Source organism: Drosophila albomicans, chromosome 3 (genome assembly GCF_009650485.2).
Source record: "Drosophila albomicans strain 15112-1751.03 chromosome 3, ASM965048v2, whole genome shotgun sequence".
Lineage (NCBI taxonomy): Eukaryota > Metazoa > Arthropoda > Insecta > Diptera > Drosophilidae > Drosophila > Drosophila albomicans.
The window spans coordinates 6732019-6752580 of record NC_047629.2 but is presented as its reverse complement, the minus strand read 5'-3'; the positions used below and the strand labels follow the sequence as shown (position 1 = coordinate 6752580).

The 20562-nt window shown below is 43.7% G+C and overlaps 4 protein-coding genes across 5 annotated transcripts; 2 read left to right on the top strand and 2 right to left on the bottom strand.

The window, feature by feature from the left end:
• Window positions 1-223: 223 nt before the first annotated feature.
• Window positions 224-9626, bottom strand: LOC117568126 (V-type proton ATPase 16 kDa proteolipid subunit c). The gene is made up of 4 exons (XM_034248530.2): window positions 9464-9626; window positions 8448-8561; window positions 3087-3276; window positions 224-3016 (listed from the first exon to the last, which is right to left on the bottom strand). Exons 2-4 carry the CDS (start codon window positions 8530-8532, stop codon window positions 2812-2814), a joined length of 480 nt encoding a protein of 159 aa, XP_034104421.1. The 5' UTR covers window positions 8533-8561; window positions 9464-9626; the 3' UTR covers window positions 224-2811.
• Window positions 9627-10085: 459 nt separating this feature from the next.
• LOC117572766 (heat shock protein 75 kDa, mitochondrial) lies at window positions 10086-12466 on the bottom strand. Its single transcript, XM_034255854.2, has 3 exons — window positions 12222-12466; window positions 10411-12166; window positions 10086-10349 (listed from the first exon to the last, which is right to left on the bottom strand). Exons 1-3 carry the CDS (start codon window positions 12349-12351, stop codon window positions 10175-10177), a joined length of 2061 nt encoding a protein of 686 aa, XP_034111745.1. The 5' UTR covers window positions 12352-12466; the 3' UTR covers window positions 10086-10174.
• An 80-nt stretch (window positions 12467-12546) lies between these two features.
• LOC117572767 (fibrinogen-like protein 1) lies at window positions 12547-14216 on the top strand. The gene is made up of 3 exons (XM_034255855.2): window positions 12547-12939; window positions 13002-13982; window positions 14046-14216. The coding sequence occupies exons 2-3, from the start codon at window positions 13438-13440 to the stop codon at window positions 14182-14184; spliced, it is 684 nt and encodes a 227-aa protein (XP_034111746.1). The 5' UTR covers window positions 12547-12939; window positions 13002-13437; the 3' UTR covers window positions 14185-14216.
• Window positions 14217-14414: 198 nt separating this feature from the next.
• Window positions 14415-20226, top strand: LOC117572765 (AT-rich interactive domain-containing protein 2). 2 transcript variants are annotated; one of them, XM_034255852.2, is made up of 4 exons: window positions 14415-14917; window positions 14980-16040; window positions 16099-19013; window positions 19072-20226. In XM_034255852.2, exons 1-4 carry the CDS (start codon window positions 14625-14627, stop codon window positions 20035-20037), a joined length of 5235 nt encoding a protein of 1744 aa, XP_034111743.1. In that variant the 5' UTR covers window positions 14415-14624; the 3' UTR covers window positions 20038-20226. The 2 variants fall into 2 exon arrangements, with proteins under 2 accessions (XP_034111743.1, XP_034111741.1); XM_034255850.2 differs by having other exon boundaries at window positions 19069-20226.
• Window positions 20227-20562: the final 336 nt, after the last annotated feature.

The window sequence follows — 20562 nt, the reverse complement described above, 5'->3', positions numbered from 1 at the left end:
AAAAATCAGACAGCAAGTGTTGTTTTTATATATATTATAATCGATGTTCTACATTTGACAGTGGTCTTGGTAATTAGACAAGTTCTTCTTTATCGTTCAAAAACGGGTATTCCCCTCCTTGTAAGCCATATTTTTATGTTCGGTGTCCAACTAAGATCTCTTCACAAATCCAGCCTTTGGTTAAATCCGTTTTAAACCCATTTAAACCAATAGAGAAGTCAAAGTATTTTTTTTTTTTGGAAATTAGAAATTACAATTTATTTCATACAATGTCTGTTGTTGTTGTTGTTTATCGAGTACACAGTTACAGTTACAATTAAACCTTAGATCGATTGCATGCGCGGAGGGTGAGAGCGAAAAGAGAGAACGCAAATTGCACGGAAAACAATGGAAATACTCAACAAATTTTCCTCACCAAACGCAAACAAGTCGAACAAATCCGACAGCCACATACTCTACACACTTCAAGCAATTACCTCTGTCACTGACCAACTTACCCCCCGCGCGTCGCACTTCTCCCGCCACCCAAGCACACCAAGTGAACGCAACACGGGCGCTGCAACTCAGTGGACATAAGGAGGGAGGAGGGAATGCTTCGCGGGCGGGGGGGATTGGATGGTAACAGAGCATTATGTACAAATGTTGTAGACTACAGTGTAGAGCACATCGCGTGGATCCTCTTGAATTGTTGTTGTCTTTTTTGTGCATGTTTTGTTCTTGTCTCCGCTTTGGTGGGGACAACTCGAGAGTCGAGTCTCCGCCAGCGAATCTCCAGGGCCGGATCAGTGGCGAAAGGGGGGAAGAGGCGCCCCGCACAGGTTGGTCACCTCCGCGTTCTCAGCATCACGAATGCATCGGCGGCCAACGGGCAGGGAGGTGTTGCCTCGCCCCCTCTCTCCATGACCACATGCCCCGGGGAAAAGCGTTGCGGAAAACTCTCAGTGGCCGGCAAGTTGCAGTGCTCCCCTCTCGCTCTCTCCTTCCTGTTGTGGTGTTGTTGTACAAATTGGTGTTGTTATTTGCTAGTTGCATACAGATCGAACATAGGATGTTGGTTTTAAGGTTTAGTTTTCGATTAACTTCTAATTTGTTGGGATTTTACAATTTTTTTGTTGCATTTTTCAACGTTGACACAAAGTTGATGTTGTTTTGTTGTCTACGTTTTTGAGTTTTTGTTTGTTTTGTTTTTCGTTTTGCTTGCACGACTTTTGGTTTGATGTTGTTGTTTGTGTTGTGTCGGTTTTGTTGTTTTATAATTTTGCTACTACATTTTCATGTTAATATTTTTTATACATAATATATATTTTATATATAATATTTGTTTCTTTACTATACAATAACAGCGGAAAAATTGTGTGTGATTTTATATAGGTTTTCATTCGGGTTGATTTGTGTTTTTTTCTCATATTTCTCGTTTTTCAATACCATCCTTTTTGTGTTTATAACAACTCTTTTTCTCATGTTAATATGTATAATTGTTTATCATTCATTTTTGTATATATATATGTATATATATATATTATGTATATCAATACCGTAATTGTTGTTTTTGTTTTGTATTTGTATTACAATTTTTTATGTATTTTCTTATCACAAAAAAATCATAATTATATATATATATAATTTATTATTATTAATTTTTAATATATTATTCTTAGAATTGAACAATAATTAAAAATAAACATAGGACTTAGTTACATTTTTGTATGCATGTGTGTGTGTGTGTGTGTGTGTTTGGGTGTATGCGTGTGTGTGTGTGTAGTTTTTATGATTGTATGTAGTTGTTGGTTGCAGTTGTCGAAGTATTGCCAAGTAGTTTTTTTTTCTATGTTGTTCTTGTCGCCTTCACCCCCAACAACAACAATTCCTATTCTCGCCAGCCGTTGTGAGCTTCCGCGGCACAACAATTGTTCGCCAGGGTGGCAACGCCATGCATGCGCGCGCGCGCTCAAACAGCTGCTACCGCCAGAGTTGCCCTTAAACAATAGCTGCAGTGCTTTAGATGTTTTCGTTTTGTTGTTGTTGTTGGTATTCGCTTTTATTTGTTGTTATTTTGGCCCTTTTCGCTAAATTTGTTTTCAAATTTTTATGTTGCAGCTGAATGCGCAAATTTACAATTGTTGATTGATGTTGTTTTTTGTTGTTGTTGTTGTTGGTTTTTCTTTACAAACTTCTTTAACGAATTTTACATATACACTAAACATTATTTAATAATAATAATGGAAAAAACAAATAACAAAGAGCACACGTTTTGTGGAGCGCAAAAAAATAAGAAATATATAGTTTAAGAAAGAGACAAATTTGATATTTGATATTACAACTTTATGAACTTAACTGCAAAATTGATTTGAACGGAAAAATAAACTAAACTAAACAATGCACCAGCAATTTGTTGTTGTTTGTCGCAATTTGCAAAGTAAAATACACATAATTAACAAGTAAATCAAACGTAATAAAAATGTTGTCGCTGTTTGTTGTTGTTGTATTTTTACACACTAAACCAGAACGAGAATGACAACCCTGGTGCCCAACTCCTATTTGCAGTTGCAGTTATTGTTATTTAGTTTTTGTTGTTGCTATATACAAACGGCCACCAGAGTTGCCACCCAGACGCGTGCATTTTCATTCCTTTTGTTGTCGTGGTTGGTTGATTTCATTGTTATTTTGTTGGATGGTTTATTATTTGATACACTTTTTACTTGCATTTCTTGACGTTGACGTTGATGTATGATGTTCTTTTGTTGCTGGGCTGTTTGTCTACTTCTTCTTCTTCTCTTCTTGTTGTTGTGTGTGTGTGTTGAATTGATTGATTTATTTCGTGTACAGGTAGATGGCCACAATCAAACCGTAGAGACCCAACACTTCGGCGAAGATGAGAATCAGGATCATACCGACGAACAGACGAGGCTGTTGTGCTGTTCCACGCACACCGGCATCTCCCACGATGCCGATCGCAAAACCGGCTGCCAGGCCCGAGAAGCCCACAGACAACCCAGCGCCCAAATGAATGAAACCCCTAAGAAATAGAAAAAAACATTATAAAATTGGGAAACTCTTTAGATTTTCTTTGTCTCTTCGATACTCACTTGTACAGGGAGTAAGTTGTGGGCGTATCCAGTTGGCCGGCAATCAGGACAGCGACGACCAGACCGTAAATGGCAATGATACCCGCCATGACCACAGGAATGATGGATTTCATGATCAGTTCAGGACGCATCACTGACATGGCAGCAATACCGGTACCAGACTTAGCAGTGCCATAGGCAGCGCCGAGTGCTGTAATTGCAAAATAAGGATTACGAATATTAATATTTTGAAATAAATACATTAGTAATTTTTAGTTCATTTTCGTCATGTCCATCGAATCTTCTACCTAACCTACATAACCTATTTAAATTCAAGAGCCTTTCTTAAATGCGGTCACACTGACAGCCAAAGTAACCTTGAACTTTGTCCATTCCGTTATTTTGATCATTCTGTTGAAAAGTACTTCAAATTTATGCGATAAAACACAGTCAGCGCTAAATAAAATATACTGTAAAATGAACGTAACATTTTTGTTCGTCACATGACTGTCGCACACACAAACAGCCATAAAAAAAATATGTATGTGAGTGTACATAACTGCTCAATACGCGCTAGAGTCAGAGTTGTTGAGTGGTTTCTCTCTTCTCTCTTGTTCTCATATTTGACTGGCTCTCATTACGATATTTATTTGATAAGGTCGCCTAAATGCAAAGAAGCTAAATTGCTAGAGTTGCCAAATAGTCTGTGCATGAGTACGAGTGTGTGTGTGTGTGCACGCGCACTGAATATTGAAATATAAAACCAGTTTCGTATGACGGTCAATGGTATTTGTTAAATTCATTTTCAAACAACTCATATTGTTGCCTCTGTGTGTGTGTGTGTGGAGCGCTAATAAATCGAATTAAAACACGCACACAGTTACGTTCGTAAAGTGCTGGTAGGCTAAAAGCAAATGCATGCCTTGTGACTGCCACACTAAGTACACGTATGTGTATGTGTGTGCGAGTAAAGCTTTCATGGTGTGCGGGCGTACGGGCGAACGGGAATACAGTCGCTTCCAGCATTAATTGTCACAGTCATGTGATTTTTAATACTAATTAACTACATTCATATTCGACTCATTCTTACGGTGTAAATTAAAAGGGCTTTGCTAAATAATTAAACGCTATCAACAATCGTGTGCCAAAGTCGTGCTGTTTTCAAATCAATATCTAATAGATTATCAAATATATATTATTATTTATTATTGCTGCTTCATTTGTCAATGTCGAAAGAGAGAGAAAGAAAGATAGAGAGAGATCACGCACAGATACAAAATGTACGTCATACGCACAAAAGCGGCGTCATCTCGCAGTCATAAAAAACCGGAAAGTACTCGTTTCTTTTTATTCTCTTTTTGTTTTTATCCTACTACCAATATAAAGATACAACATATATAGATATTTGTACACTTGCCGCTATCAATACATGGCAAACAAGCTAAAATCTGAAGCTCAATCTGACGTTGCATTCACCATCGGAAACAAACAAGATTTTTATTGGTCATCGTTATGGGGGTTCGGGGATTTCCAGACGCTAATTTAAATATAGCGAATGTATGCGCACGTATAAATATAAATAAAATGCGTATCTGCATTTATTCAAAGACTTTTCCCGCCCTAGCAACAAAATGGAAAGGCATCGACACTCAATTGCAATTAATCAAGTGATGTTCATTCATTGAAGACAATATTTTGCATATACTATAGGAAAGCAAACCATCTATCATCAAGACATTTAAAAGTTGTGAATTAGATTTGTGGCTGGCAATTGATTCATATGGTTCTAAACAGGTTGAAAAGGTTTCTCCTACCTTTACATAAGATCTAACAGAGAACAGGTGCAATTTTTATTATCGCCATTAGCACGACAAGGTAATAATCTAATATACCTATGTGTGCTTGACTCTTCCCATACTACCACAAATGTGCCGTTGTGTGTGTGACTAACTGACGTCACAACTTTTATCTGATTAAGATTCGCCCTAAATATATAACATCTGAGCTGCTGAGCTGAGCTACGTGCATCGTTATTATTGTCACTGACTGTAAAGGACAAACAGTGTGTACACACTGAAATAATGATTAAACACAAAATAAACAGACTTTGTTTTTGGCTTTGACAGCAATAATAAAGCGAACGTTGCGCTGCATTTAAATGTGCAAATTTGCACTTATTAATGAATACATCATTTCAATTTGAAAATGTGGCATTGGCTTGTGCTTGGTGCTCGTTTTAACTGATCTTTCCGAGCGACAGACGCATGGCAGACGTTATCGTGGGCGTTGCTGAACAATACAATACACAAAACGCGACGGGCGGCGGCTAGAAGAGGAAGCAGCAAACAAGAGCATAGAGGAACAAAAACAAACAACCAACCAGCACATTTTAAGATAAATATAAAATGTGAAGAATAGTATATGTGAAACGAATAACGATATATGTACAGCTACATACGTATGTACACTTAGTATACGTGTGTGTGAGTGACTATGTGTACAACAACAAATTGAAGCGTCACAGTTGAGTGCGCACAGCAGACTCTCTCGAGAGTGAGAGTGAGCAAAAGAGAGGCAAATAATAGCAGTAGGCAGCATCTTATCAAACACTACTCAAAAAGGAAGAAGAGAGAATTGTTGTTGCCATTGTCGTTTTGTTTGAGACAAGCGAAAAGTCAAAAGGCGTTGGAATGCACAATCTACACACACGACGAACAAGACGAGTGAAAATCAAACATTGTGTACATTTGTTCTGAGCATCTTAAATTCATTTTCTGGCTCTAGTTCTAGCTCATCCATCTTTCTCACTCTCGCTCGCGCAGATAACAAAAGTTTGCAAAGTTTGTGATTACAATTTTTTCTGTTTTGTTGTGCATTAATCTTCGTTTTTGATTAGATAATGGGCTTGCACAGGATGTGAGAACAAGAACTGGCAGTTATAAATTAATCATATTAATTACAATTGGTTATTAATTAATTTAAAATATATATGGAGTTAAATTCCCCACCCACCAACACACGAAAACATAAAAGTTGAGTTGAGTTAGAGTTGCCACGTTTTAACTGCCACTCTATCTCTCTCGTCTCTCTCTCTTACTAAAGCAGGGTCGTTATTACACTCAAGCTCTCTATGGACATTTTTTTTGCGATTTATCCCAAGTTAGCGTAAAGAATAAACATCAAATCTAGCACGTGACTTTGCTTACAATTTTTACATAATTAAAAGAAGCACTTACACACATACGGTCTGAGCATGTATGTGTGGTCTATATATAAATATTGGTTTTACTATCATTTTTATATGTAAATGTATCTACTACTATTTTGCTACTGAGTTTGCGCACGCAAAAACAGCATGTGGGAGTAAAAAGTTGCTTGCGTGTTTGTGTGTGTGTGTGTGAAGGATTTCTGAAATCATTAATAAACGACTAAAACAAAAGCACAATGGAACAGACACTGATAAAAACTCAAAGCAACGCCCAATGCAGCAGCAGCTGTGACGATATCGAAAGCCAATGAGTCACAATTGAATCAGTCACAACATTTTGAGCGATGCACAAGTTATTTTGCAAGTGCGAGCTTTACATCAATTCTCTCTCCCACTCGGTTCGCTTGATCACAGCGTTGCCAGACTTCGTCGCCCATCAACCAACCAATCAGTTATATGCAAATACAGCAGCAGTTTGCGAGTTGAAATGTACTTGGGGAAACGGCTTAACAATGAATTATGCTGTTGACTTTCCATTACATAAGTAATAAGTACAGAGGCGATATCATTGTTGCCATGTCAAGACGTTTTAGCGCTATCTAATATAAATCTTGTGACACTAACAAGAAGGGTAAACAACATTATACGCGAGCTCTATTTTATTGTGAGAGTGCAAATCACAAGACTGAGTTTTGATGCGTGACATAAGAATTATGTCATTGATTGTTTACTTTCAAATAGGTTGAGACCTTTTCTTTTCCTGTTGTCCAAGAAATACGGTTACAAATGCATGAATTAACAGTATAGTATTCTTTGATCAAAAAAGTGAACGAGGAGCGCGTGCTATTTTTTCATTACTTTCTTTGCTTTACGCTGGTGATCTTATCTTATCACTGTCAAGTTATTGGTAAATAATCCCGCCCCACTTATCAGCTAAGGTAAATAAGTAGAAATGTATGGCCCCCGATAAGCTTCATAAAAGAATCGCAGGCATGTGATGCCACTTTGCAGTGTTATGGACTCGACGATTGATCGTCGCAAGGGGTGTTTGAGGTAACAAGACGGGGCATGTGATTACGATTATGATTATTATGATTACCATTACTGCCTAGTGAAAAACGAACAATGCAAGCAAAGCGCTCAATCATGTGTTTGTTTAAATAGTATTTTCCATGTGAATATTACGATCAGATAACAACAATGGGATTGATCGGAAATCAAATACACGTATGTATGTTGTGGGGTAACCCGCATACATATATCAGCTGACTTATATTTACATGTTAATGACACACGTGATTTAGAAAAATGCATATGACACATACATCAACATATACTGCGTTTAGTGGAAACCTTAAGAATGCTACTGCTGCCTGCTACTGTTATTCATTAAAAAGATAAACCAAGTAACGAGGGGCAAAGAAAAAAAAATCATTTAGTATGGCAACACCGAAAAAGTTGGTCTTGTGACTGTGTGTGAAAAGGAAAGCGAGCTTCGCCGACTCGTACAACTTCACCAAAAGCGTAACTCTGCTCTACTCTCTCACGTACATAAGATTGAGAGAGCAAGAGCGAAGAGAACAATAACGAAAAGTGTGCGCAGCGCTCTCTCACTCTCACTGGTGCTCTCTCGCTCTTCTTTTATCTACCGCTCAGAGTTGCTGTTGTGTGTGTATGAGTAATGCCGTTTTTAGCATGAAGAAAAAAAACGGCAGCAAAATTTCTAATTTCGATGCTGCCATTTTTGTGTTTGCAATAAAAGCAATTAAAAAAAATGCGCACAAAACATTTATACAAAATTCAATTGAATATTTTTTTTATGTAATAAGGGTGTCTATTAACTGTTGTGGTTAAAACATGGAATTTTTTTTTTTGCTAGTCACGCGCATTTGGAATGAACTCAAACTCAACACAGACACAAGTGTTTGTGTGTGTGACTTTGGATGTGCGTGTATTGAATTTTTGTACACTTGCCGCTACCGTCCACCTACAAACGTATCTACATGGGTACTTTTTCTTGTTCTTTCTTTGCTGCGCTGGTGCTGCCTTTTCTTCTTCTTCTAGCCTTTACGCCACACAAAATGTTCGATTTTTCTACGCATGCAGCGCTCTGATGATTTAAAGGAGTTTTCTGCGATGTGACGATGATGGATTAAAGATGGAAGAACACTCACCTGAGAAGATAATGGCGGACGCTGCGCCCATAACACCGAAGAAGGGGCCATAGATGGGGTTATCGTTGCTGACATCTGTAGACATGTTTGCTTTGTTTTTTGTGTTTTATTGGGCTACAAATGAAAATCGAAATTTGAATTTCTTTTGTTTCTGTTGCTGTTTCGCTTATATTATTGCACTTTGATGTTGTGTTATATCGGCGCGTTTTTCTTTTAGCTTTGCAAGAAACAAAGTATTTTTATTACATATACAATATACGTATGTGTGTGTGTATATATATGTACAAAAAAATCTTGCGCTGCTTTTCGAACCACAATGCTGCTACGACGACGTACGATTTGTGAGTGAGAGCGCGAGATACGAGAGACCGACCGAGAGCAAAAGCACTCGCTTGGCTGACGATTGCCTCACAAATTATTGAATTTTATCTCGACTTTTTGAGTGCGACGCTGAGAGCTCTTGTCCATGTGTATGTGTGAGTGCTCATGTCATGTGAGTGCAAAAGTGTGTGTATGAGCGCATGACGGAATGAGCTCACATAAAAAAGTCCAATTGGCAATGACAACGCGCTGGAAAATTACACACGCACACTCACATACATTCACCGAGTCACATGCACACGCACATGAGTTATTTAAAACTTCTTTTTTTGAAACACAATTGACAGAATTTGCGCGTTTTTCTTCGTTCTTTTTTTCTTTCGTTCAGTTACTGAGTTAATTTTGCAGCAACTTTTACGCTCACCGTTCGCTCACACATACGCAAACATGGTTCGCTCATTGCCATCGGCCTGTATTGTGCGTATGTGTGTGTCTCTGTGTGTGTGTGTATGTCGTGGCAGAAAATATTGTACCAAATTTTGGTATGACTTTTTTTGCTCGTGGCTTTTTCATTTTCTGTTTGCTTTTCGTTTTTATATCGTAGCAGCATTATTGTTAACATTGTAGTATGATTACATTGTGGATTTATCATTTTGATTGCGCCTCATATGACTGGTTGTTTTTTTTTCACTCACGTGATTAGAAATCTAATTTAAAGCAACTCGCTTCTGTGGCTGGCCTTTCGGGTTTATTGCTGGCTGCTGCTGCTGGGCGACTGACTGCACGCTCTGCTTTTGGATACGGCACTGAACGGGAGTTCGAGTTTGCGTTTTCTTTTATAAATTTTGGTCACGGGGGCGGTTGTAATCAGCGTGACCACGGGCTTAATTTTAATATATACTTCGTTACAGGCAAAATATACCGAAATATGTCGCGATCACAAAGAGTGGTTACACTTAAAATGGTATTGGTATTTTCCAGGAATACAAAAATGCAAGATACAAATACATACCATCAATGATGCAATTTATACCAAAACAAATATTGAAAAATCACAAGTGTTTATGATATTATATTTTCGATTTGTTGCGCGAACGTTGTTGGACGTAATAGTTGTTTTTGCTTACGAATACGCTACAAATTTGAATTTGTGAAAATATGACAAGCGGTCACATTGCGGAACCACATCGATATTTTTAAATCCGAAAATATCGATTTAATTTTTGCAGTTTGTAGGAGTTGAGTCGGACTGTTATTTGGAAATTTAAAAATTTAATATTGTTGATTTTTCAACTTACTGAACATTAACATATATTATCGTGTATTTGGTAATTGTTACATTTTAACTATTAATATTATTACATATATATGGATCTCTATAAATTTGGAAATAACACACTCTGTGCTTAATATTTCTCTAAAGCTTTTGTCAATAAGCTGTTCATGTTGGTCAGCAGCATACGAGGATCTTCCGCAAGTCCTGCGCCCACCATGGCATTGGCGAACAGCTGCTTGGTGATTAATAGTGCCAATTCGGGTTCGCTCTCGCGCAAGGCGTTCAGTTTCTTGATAATGGGATGCCTGCAAAGGGAATAAATCTATTATAATCTGAGGTGGGGGAGATATAAAAACACCGTCTCACTTGGGATTGATTTCTAGCTCGGGTTGCAACAGAGCAAAACGATTCTCTTCGGGCACTTGATGACTCTGAGTGCGTATGAAATGCCGAGCTGCAGCCATCTCCTCGACGGTGATGACACACGGATGTGTATCCAGACGTGTGGTGGCCTTTACCTTCGCCACCTGACCCTTAAGCTGATCCTGCAGCCAGGGTATTAGGCTATCCAACTCGGAACGCAGCAAGCTGCCCTGGCCAAAGTCTTCGAGTGCAGCTGGATCCTTGGACTCGTTGCGCATCTCTTTCTCAACTGACACGAGCTTCTTGCTCTTGAACTGACCCAACTGCATGAGGACCAGTTCATCGTAGGGTTCGTAGCAGAAGAGAACCAGCTCGTTGCGCTTCTTAAGGTTCTCGTAGTATGGCGATGCCTCAGCTAGCACTCGATTCGGTGCAGCCAGGTAGTAGATGTCCTTGTGGTCGTCGCCCACCTCTTTGTAGTACTCCTCGAGTGAAATGCGACCTGTCTCCGACTTGGAGGACTCGAAACGCAACAGCTTGGCAATCTCCTCCTTCTCGGCCGGATCGTTGGAGGTGACAATACCTTCCTTAAGGAAAAGACCGTAGTCGCGATAAAATGCCTCATATTCCTCTGGCTGCTTCTTGGCTCGTTCCTGCAGAAAGCGAATGACACGACTCGAGATCACGCTGGACAGCTTGCGAATGAGATTGTTGTTCTGCAGCAGCTCTCGGCTTAAATTCAAGGGTATATCCTCAGAGTCTACGACGCCCTTGACAAAGCGCAGCCACTTGGGCAACAGATGCTCAGTCTTCGACTGAATGAGCACCTTACGCGTGTACAAAGCGACGCCAGTGCTGCCGTCACGCGACATTTCAAAGAGTCCCGGTTTGCCCTCGGGGAAGTAGAGCAGCGCATGGATGCTCAGCGGAACGTCAGCGTTGTAGTGAAGCGTGAAGCGAGGCGTGTCGAAGCTGTTGCTGATGAAGCGGTAGAAGTCCTGGTGCTGCTCCTTGGTGGTGCTCTGTGGATCCATCAGCCACAACGGCTTAATCTCATTCGCCTGCTTGCCGTTCAGCAGAATGGGAGAGCCCACAAAGTTGCTGTACTTCTTGATGACAGCACGAATGCGATCCTCATCCGCATACTCACGGCACTCGGTCTTCAGATGCAGCACAATCTTGGTGCCATGCTCCACGTCCGCCACCTCCTCGATCTCATAGCTGCCACTGCCGTCTGTGGACCAGCGCAAACCGGGCGCCTTGGGATCAGCGGCTCGCGTAAACACCTCGACACGTTGGGCCACTATGAACGAGGAGTAGAAGCCCACGCCAAACTGGCCAATAATATTGGATCCCGAGTCCTTTGCCTTACTTGGATCATTCTTCAGCTGCTCCAGAAACTGCTTGGAGCCACTGCGCGCAATGGTGCCCAGATTGCTGACCAGCTCCTCGCGTGTCATGCCAATACCAGTGTCCTGAATGATCAGCTGCATCTGCGGCTTGTCTGTGGTAATCCGTATCTCAAGCGGACGATCCTTGGCGGCTAATTCCGATTCGGCTGTGGTGCTGAGAGATGTGTAGCGGAACTTTTCCAGGGCATCGCTAGCGTTCGAGATCAACTCGCGTACAAATACCTCGTGATCCGAGTAGAGGGAACGTGCTACAATGTCCAGCAATTGACGGGTTTCCGCTTGGAACTCGTGCTTATCGACCGTCTTCGAACTTTCTGCTGCAGTGGCCAAATGCCGCTTCGGTAGAGCTGTTAGCAAGAAGATGTAGAAGTTTTTGATTTGTATTGTAAGTGCAAAGCTCACCTGTCTTTTGTTGCACCAAGAGAGGAGCCGCTCGAGTCCAACTCAGAGTGCGATTTGTTTGCCGGCAAACGCTGGCCAAGCGAATTACTTGACGAGACTTTAGAAGTCCTCCAAAAGCACGCACGCTCATTTTGATCTATGACTTACAACACGAACTTTTGTCGAATTTATAAAAGTAAAACACTATTGTTTCTTTTTTGAAAACTAATTGGAAATATGTGTTATTTAACTGTCCGGTCGCACATGTGTTGCGATTGTCAATAACATATATTATCGATAATTCTTTGTTATCGCAGCACTTGTTTAGGGTGTGACCAGCTTAAGCGACATATAAAATTCGTTATTTTTTATTATTTAAATAAATGTTTGTGCTTGTATTCAACGAATTTCAATATAATAAAAACTAAATTAAGAATTCAAATAATATTTGTAAACAGCCATTTGAATATCTTAACATTAAATTGTGAAGAAATTCAAATTGATAAGCTAATGTAGCATAGCTGGCATTTGACCCTATTATGAGTCTTATCATTGTTTATATTTTCGCACAAACTAGGCAGATTTAGGAAACTATTAATTTCTGCTGTTAGTAGATTAAACATATTCAACGCTAGTGGAACGACAATTTCCTGCGAAAATGTCTCTGCTTGTCATATTCTTGGGCATCTTTTTAGGTGGTCTTTCAACTTCTCATTCAGAATTCACTGTAAATAACGAGGTAAGAAACTTGTATTCAACCTTTGCTTATTTATTAACGGAAAATTGAGTTTATTTAAAAAGCTCGATGCTGTGGAAAATAATTGTGCGGCATATTGTCTAAATCTTTTTTTGAAGAGCAATGAATTTGCAAATAACAAATTGAAATCTTGTGAAATGCATAGTAAGCAAATGTCTGTACTCCAAAGTGAACTAGTAGTTTTGATTAAAAGAAGAAATCTCTGAAAAGAAACTTAAAAAAGCTGATGAGAGATGTACAAAGACTCAAGAACAGCTCGACACCGATCTACACTCAATAAAAAACCTTCTTTATCACCTCACGAATCAATCGAGAGACGAGGCAAAGAGACTCAAGGAACAGCAAAAACAAATCGGAGATTATAGGGATTTAATTGAAGAAAAGAACGATATAATTCGAGCCTTACAATCTAAATTGGAAATCTATGAATACTCAGCAAAGATATTGAATTTTAATGTTTCATTAATTCCACCAGCGCTGATGATAAGGCATGAGATACCTGAACAGCAAATTAAAATTTATGAAACTAGTTGCTTGAGTATGGGAAACTCTTCAGATATTTTGGAAATCCAAGTACCAGGAATGCAGCCATTTTCTGTGGCATGCGATGGAGATATTGCTGGACCTGGATGGACTGTAATTCAACGAAGAGTTGACAATAGTGAGTACTTTAATCGTAGCTGGAATGAATACCGACATGGCTTTGGAGATCTGGAGAAAAGCTTCTTCATGGGATTGGAAAAGATTCATCATATCACAAAATCACAGAACTATGAACTATATATACATCTGGAGAGTTTTAACGGTACTGTTCGCTATGCACGTTATAATAAGTTTGGTATTGGAAACGAAACGAATGCCTATGAACTAAAAGTCTTGGGAGCGTATTCTGGTGATGCTGGCGATGCGTTAGTTCAAAATATAAATATGAAGTTTACAACTTTCGATAGGGATAATGATAAATTTTATAGCAATTGCGCCAGTGAGCGCGATGGTGGCTGGTGGTATAATCAATGTGCTCGATCGTAAGTACTAGTAAATTATTCGACATTTACAAATACGCTTAATGTATATCTAATTATTTTAAGAAATCTAAATGGACGTTACTATGAAAGCGAAATGGATGTATGGGCAGGCATTTGGTGGTGGAATTGGCAAGAAACGCGCACTCTGAAAGCAGTGCATATGCTGATAAGGCCAACGAATACGACTATAGTGAAAAACTAATTGTTATTTAAATGGCAAGTTTTGTAAGTAAATAAAAATAGTTGTCAACTGTTTAAATAAACTTTTTTGAATACTTTGTTTATTTGATACATTTACGCAAAACAAAAGTACATAATATTAGGTTGTGCTTTGTAAATTCTGTAAAAGTTAAAATTTGTATACTACTTGCGATATTTATTTTCGAAATCGATAGTCCAGCACTTATTAGAATCAGTGTGACTATTATTTGCGCAAAAATACCGAATGTATATTTTTGGAAATGCAAGTTACGGTCACATTAAATGCAACCCTGCTTGTGGAAGCGCGTCGTCTGCGCGTTTTGTAGCTCGTAGTTTTTTTTGTTGAGTTTTAATTTTTAACTACTATAAGTGAACGTGTGCGTGGTTTTGACTTAAAAGAATGTATTACGCGTATTACCGTTGCAACTAAACCCACATAAAATGACCTCCATTGATAGTGTACGTGTGCTGCTGCAATCGCTGCCAGCAGCAGCGCCCTCTGTCAGCAACAACAACAACGCGCTGCAAAATGAGTTGACGCCGGCAAAACTTGGCGCTGCTGCAACTCCATTGCGCGCGAGAAACGCGCAGCAGCAACAATATCAGCAATATGCTCCACAGCAGCTGTTCTACGGCAACACGCCGGAAAAATCAGCGCCGGGAGCAAACGGTCAAGGGCAAGGAGCGCCAGAGGAATTCTGGCGGGATCTGCATCAGTTTCACGAGCGGCGAGGGTAAATCTTTGATCTTTAACTAAATATCACATTTTATTAAACATAACCGCATATGTTAATAGCACGCCACTGACGCAGGCGGCCAAGATCAGTGGACAACACGTGGATCTGTATCGACTTTACCAGGAGGTGACCGAACGCGGTGGCTTCAACAAGGTGAACATGCGCGATGAGTGGGACGAGGTTTATAGTGCATTGGACACGCTGCGCGAGCGCTGTGTGAATGGCACCGCCGGCATCAAGCACATCTATCGTCGCTACCTGGACAAATACGAACGTTTGAATTTCCACGGTGAGGATCCCGACAAATTAGAGGCACTGGAGGCGGCCATCGAATGCGCAGAACTGGGCGCCAGCGCTAGAGCACGCTCTCGTGCGTTGGCCAGCGGTGGCGGCGTTGGCAGTGGTCTGGGACTTTCCGGAGGTGGCTTGGGCAGCATGTTTGGCAATGCGCATTCCACTTTGACGGCGGTGCCGATGGCCTACAATCAGCGGCAGCATATCGTGAATGCGGATCGCCGGCGGCAGTACAAGATGTCCACACAGCTGCACAAGCACAGCAGCTATGAGAAACTGTTGCTGTCGCTCATCTCACCGCTGCCCAACGAGCAGGACTTTGCCATCAATGTGTGTACGTTGATGGCCAACGAGCCGCGTCCCACATTGCAGCTGAGTGAGTGCCCCAAGCTGCTGGACGTGCTGCTGGCACATCTGGGCGTCTATGCGGATTACACGATGCGTCAGCTCTTCCAGCATGGACATAACACGGCTGGTGTGCAGGTGCGTCGTCATTCGAAGCTCAATTTCTGGCGCGATCTGTTGTACGACAAGCCACAGATATTGGATTTGTATACGGATGAGCAGGCGTGGCTGGACAACGGTCTGATTAGCAAGGATGTCGACGCTGTTGGCAATTTGGAGCAGCTGTCGGATGAGTTTGACTTTGAGCTGGACTTTTTGAATCTGCGTCGTAGCCATGGCACCGACGAACGCATTGGACAGCGTGTGCTGCAGATTGTGCAGTTGCTCCGTAGCCTAAGCTTTCATCAGGAGAATGTGACGCTGCTTTCAGCGAATCGTACGCTGTGGCGTTACCTGGTGATGGGCGCCAATGTACGCTGGAGTAAGTGCAGCATAGCGATTATAATAATTTCGTATTCTAAACTCTTTTTGTTTTGCAGGCAACATTCACATTCAGGCCTTGGAGACGGCTGGGAATCTGGCGCAGCAATTTGAGCTGCTCGATCCCGCCACAGACGAGTTGTCGCGCAATTTGCTGTCCACGCTGTGCGAGGGCATCGAGTCCAACGATCGCGCCGTCATCATCAGCTGCCTGGAGATACTCTATAAACTGTGTGGACGCGAGGGCAACGCTCAGCATATAAGTCGCTGCCTGGGCTTGGATTTCTATCAGCGTGTTATGCTTCTGCTCTCGCTCACCGATGTCATGTTGCTGATCTTTACGCTGGAGGCGATTTATGCACTCAGCGCGCTGGGTGCTCGTCCCTGCTCCATGCTGATGCAGGTGCGTGGCCTGTTGGATCAACTTGTGGCGCTGCTCACTGTAGAGGCGCAATCCTACGGCGCTGCTGGCTGCATTTTGATGCGCGTTGTCGAGGTGGTGCCTGGGAATATGCTGCCCACAATGACGCAGCCAATGCCCAGCAACCAATTGACGCAAATGATGACAGTGAAGCAACCGCATCCCCAACCACAACCGGCTCCCATTGTGGCAGCACTGCCTCCGCCTGCTCCCACCCAAGTGCAAGTGTTGCCACCGCAGGCTGAAGCCGTCTCGGTGCCCGTCTCAATTGTGCCTGCCCCCAATCCAGCGCCGCCTGCGCTGCCTGTGCCGAGTCTGCCGCAGGTGCAGCTGCCCATGCCCAGCTTGCCGCAAGTGCAGCTGCCGCCAGCTGTGCTGCAAGCCGCCGCCGCCGCCGCAGCCACAGCCACATCGTCCCAAGCAGCAACCGCGACTATTTTGCCCGCTGCTCCCTCGGCGCCACAGAGTTTTACCCACGAGGACGAGACGTATGCGCTCGCCTGGCTAGGCGCCACTTACGAGCGTGCTGGCAATGGACACGAGCATCGGGTGGAGCAGCAGGAGCTGTACACTATCTATCTGTCGCACTGCCAGAAGGCGGGCAAGCATTCGGTTGTGAATCGCGTGCAATTCCCGCGTCTCGTGCGACTCATCTTCAATCCTACCGTGGGACCAGCCATTGTGCGCCAGGTGGATGGCACCGATCTGCCCGGAACACACTATATTGGCATACGCATGCGTGCCCAGCCGCTGCCCATGCAACAGCACAAGGCAGCGCCGGCGGTCGTAGCTACAGCTCCAGCAACTGTAGCAACTGTAGTTGCCGCTAAGAAGGATGCCGCTGGCAAAGTGGAGCCAGCTGCTGGCGAGGCACAAGAGGAAGCGTCGACAGCGGCGGTGGCCACGCCCAGCTCATCGCTGATCAAGAGTCTGCTCGCCAACAAGGTTAACGAGCGGCAACTGAAGCAGAAGGCGCAATCCCAGCCACAACCACCAGCACTGGTGGCCACCACGTCCTCGGCGACGGGTTCGCCAGCAGGCCAACCCATTAAGGTTACTTCGACGGCGATTAGTGCGTTCGTGAACAATCCGCTGATGCAGCACACGCCCGTCAAGGTGGGTCAGACGACCATTAAGCCATTGCATCCGCAGCTAGCGCTGGAGAAGAAGCCCATGACGGACTCGGCGCCGCCACCTCTGGCGCCGCTGAGCGGTGCTAATGTGCTGACCAAGGACTCCCAAGGACGCACACTGATCATACAATCCAAGCGCAAGCTAACCATCGATGAGGAGCAGAATAAACGCTTGGCCTTGGACAGCAGCAGTGTTGTTGGGGTGGCTGCTGGCAAGGAGGAGCCTCAGGTGACGCCCTCAAAGAATGCGGCGAATCTCTATGCGGATCTGGCAGCCTCCATACTGGAAGACGAGGATCTGGACGATGTGCCGCCCCTGGCAGCATCCACACAAGAGCAGCAGCCCACACAACAGCAGCAACAACTGCAACTGATTCCCGCCAAGGTGCAGCCGGCACAGCGACAACTGATCTTTCCGGCGGGCAATGCGACTGCGGCGCCGCCACAACTGAAACTGGCCACCACAGCGACCATCAAGACGGACCAGGGACTGCAGACGGTGCCCGTCATACTGCAGCAGAAGTCGGAGCAACAGCAACAGCAGCAACCTACGCAGACACAGTACGTGCTGGCCACCAACCAGCAGGGCCAGACCTATCTGGTGGCCCAGCAGACGGCACCCGTTGCTGTGGCTCCGCCCACGGCACCGGCCACGCCCACGCTGCTGGTGACGCAGACACAGCCGCAGCACAATCAGCAGACGAAGACGATCATCATACTGCAACAGCCGCAGGGAGTGAGTGCATCCAATGTGCCTGGCACACAGAAGGTGATCATGACCACGGCCCAGGGACAACAGGTGCTGGTGACGACGACCACAGCGCCAGCTGGGGCCCAGCCACGCCCCCAAACACCGTCCGTGCAGCAACAACAGCAGCAACAGCAGCAGCCACAGCAAATCTTCATTAATCCACAGCGTGGAGTGCCAGCAGCTTTGGGTGCGGGTCAGATGTCGCCTTCACTGTTGTCGCAGCTCAATCAGATCCCGGCCACCATCAAGCTGCATCAGCCACAGCCTGCAGCACAGCAACAACAACAGCAGCAGCAGCAACTGCAGCGAAGCAGCATTGTGGCCACGAAGGCATCGCCGATTCCACAGCTGCAGCAGCATCAATCCATCATACAGCAGCACATCATCTCGAGCCCAGCAGCGACCACAGCAGCAGCAGCTGCGGCAGCAGTGGACAAGCGGCAAATACTGTTGGGTGGCATCAAAGAGACGACGCTGATTACACAGACACCGGTGACATCGGCGCCACTGCAGCAGAGTCAACTGAATTCGCAGACGATTATTACGACGCAGCCGCCGATTGTGGCTGGTGCTCTGCAGCAGCAGCAGCAGCACATACGCAACGTGCTCGAGCAGCAGCAGCAACATCATCCATCCATCATACAGCAGAAGATATCGATGCCCACAACGGTAATTCGCAGAATTTTCTTTATCGAAATTTGGTTTCATCAAACTTTCTCTTTAGCAGCTGTCCGATGCAGGCAAACCCAAGACGACGCCAGCATTGCCCATAGCCAAGAAACAGCTGCCGTTGGCAGCGTCGCCTGCGCCGTCTCTGAAGCCACCTCAACAACCACAGCAGCAGCAGTTGCCTGGAGCTACCAACGAATCCGCGATCAAACCCATTGAAAGCAAGCCAGCGGAGCAAGTTGTAAGCGTTGGGTCAGTTGTTGCTGTGCCGGCTGCAACTTCGGTGACCAGCGTGATCGCCCAACCCAATCCCACTGCTAATCCTCAGCCAGCCACTGCTGTGCCTGTTGCCCCCGTGCCCGCTGTGCCCGTCGATGCCAACTGGCTGTTCATCTGCGATTGGCGCAACTGTCCGCGTCGCAAGTTCAAGTCGCTCAACGAGCTGCAGCATCATGTGTGCAACGTGCACTGTCCCGATCACTTGGATGCTGGTGCCGAGATCTATTGCCAGTGGGGCAGCGGTCCCAGCTTGTGCGACAACATTGCGCGCAAACGTTACTCGCTGATGACGCATCTGGTGGATCGTCATCTAGCACTGGATGATCTGCGAGCCAGCGTTCAGCGTCGCCTTGCCACGGGCATACACAATGTGGCGCCTGCTCAACCCACGGTGACTATTGTGCGCAATGCAGGGAATGCGGCAGCAGCGGCAACGCCAGCAGGAAGTGCAGCAGCTCCGGCGACGGCAGCAACGGCAACCGCTGTGGGCACCTCTGCCTTGCAGGCGATTAAACGGCATTCGGCTGATTTCCTCAACTCGAAGGAGCTGATGGATGAGAACGAGGGACCAGTCACGAAGAGCATTCGCCTGACAGCGGCGCTGATTCTGCGCAATCTCGTGAACAACACATCGACGGCAAAACGCAGCCTTAAGCGCTACGAGCCGCATTTGGCGAATGTGGCGTTCAGCAATGTGGAGGCCAGCGGTGTTCTGTCGCACATATTGCACGAGCTGAGTCAGTAACAGATTAGGTGTCTAACATATATCTACTATATACTATTGTTTATACATACATGTATTTTTGTACGCTATTCTCCATGTGCTGCTCTTACAAAATTATCAACAACAAATTAATTCAACTAACGACACTACTTATAAAATGTGAACAGAATTGAGTTGCTAAATTAATATACATACATAATAATATTTTAATGCGAAATGTGTCTTTATCATAGATATCACAATCTTCAAATGGACTTTGATATTGTTATTGTCTGATATTTGTCTCGTCGTTTGAGTAACATTATATTCTATTGTGTTGGATCTGCTTTCTCATATGAACAAGAAAGCTACAGTCGAGTGTGCTCGACTGTGAGATATCCGTTACCAATTGTTAAGAAAAGCATAACAGTGCGGTATTATTATTCAAATATGCCAAATTAATATACCGCAAAAATACTAATATATACCAAAGACTATAATTGGTATATTGGTATACGAAATATATCAGATTGACAGCCAAAGCTACCCGTAGTAAGTTGGCGTATT

What these genes read in the sequence shown, in the direction of transcription:
- LOC117568126 (XM_034248530.2), bottom strand. Translation starts at nt 8,532, where the DNA reads ATGTCTACAGATGTCAGCAACGATAACCCCATCTATGGCCCCTTCTTC. An exon ending in GTCCGCCATTATCTTCTCAG is followed by an intron (nt 3,277 to 8,447) that starts GTGAGTGTTCTT and finishes TTGCAATTACAG; the next exon opens with CACTCGGCGCTGCCTATGGC. An exon ending in ACAACTTACTCCCTGTACAA is followed by an intron (nt 3,017 to 3,086) that starts GTGAGTATCGAA and finishes TCTATTTCTTAG; the next exon opens with GGGTTTCATTCATTTGGGCG.
- LOC117572766 (XM_034255854.2), bottom strand. Translation starts at nt 12,351, where the DNA reads ATGAGCGTGCGTGCTTTTGGAGGACTTCTAAAGTCTCGTCAAGTAATT. An exon ending in CTTGGTGCAACAAAAGACAG is followed by an intron (nt 12,167 to 12,221) that starts GTGAGCTTTGCA and finishes TCTTGCTAACAG; the next exon opens with CTCTACCGAAGCGGCATTTG. An exon ending in GAGCTAGAAATCAATCCCAA is followed by an intron (nt 10,350 to 10,410) that starts GTGAGACGGTGT and finishes TTCCCTTTGCAG; the next exon opens with GCATCCCATTATCAAGAAAC.
- LOC117572767 (XM_034255855.2), top strand. Translation starts at nt 13,438, where the DNA reads ATGATAAGGCATGAGATACCTGAACAGCAAATTAAAATTTATGAAACT. An exon ending in TATAATCAATGTGCTCGATC is followed by an intron (nt 13,983 to 14,045) that starts GTAAGTACTAGT and finishes AATTATTTTAAG; the next exon opens with AAATCTAAATGGACGTTACT.
- LOC117572765 (XM_034255850.2), top strand. Translation starts at nt 14,625, where the DNA reads ATGACCTCCATTGATAGTGTACGTGTGCTGCTGCAATCGCTGCCAGCA. An exon ending in GGGCGCCAATGTACGCTGGA is followed by an intron (nt 16,041 to 16,098) that starts GTAAGTGCAGCA and finishes TTTGTTTTGCAG; the next exon opens with GCAACATTCACATTCAGGCC. An exon ending in AGATATCGATGCCCACAACG is followed by an intron (nt 19,014 to 19,068) that starts GTAATTCGCAGA and finishes CTTTCTCTTTAG; the next exon opens with CAGCTGTCCGATGCAGGCAA.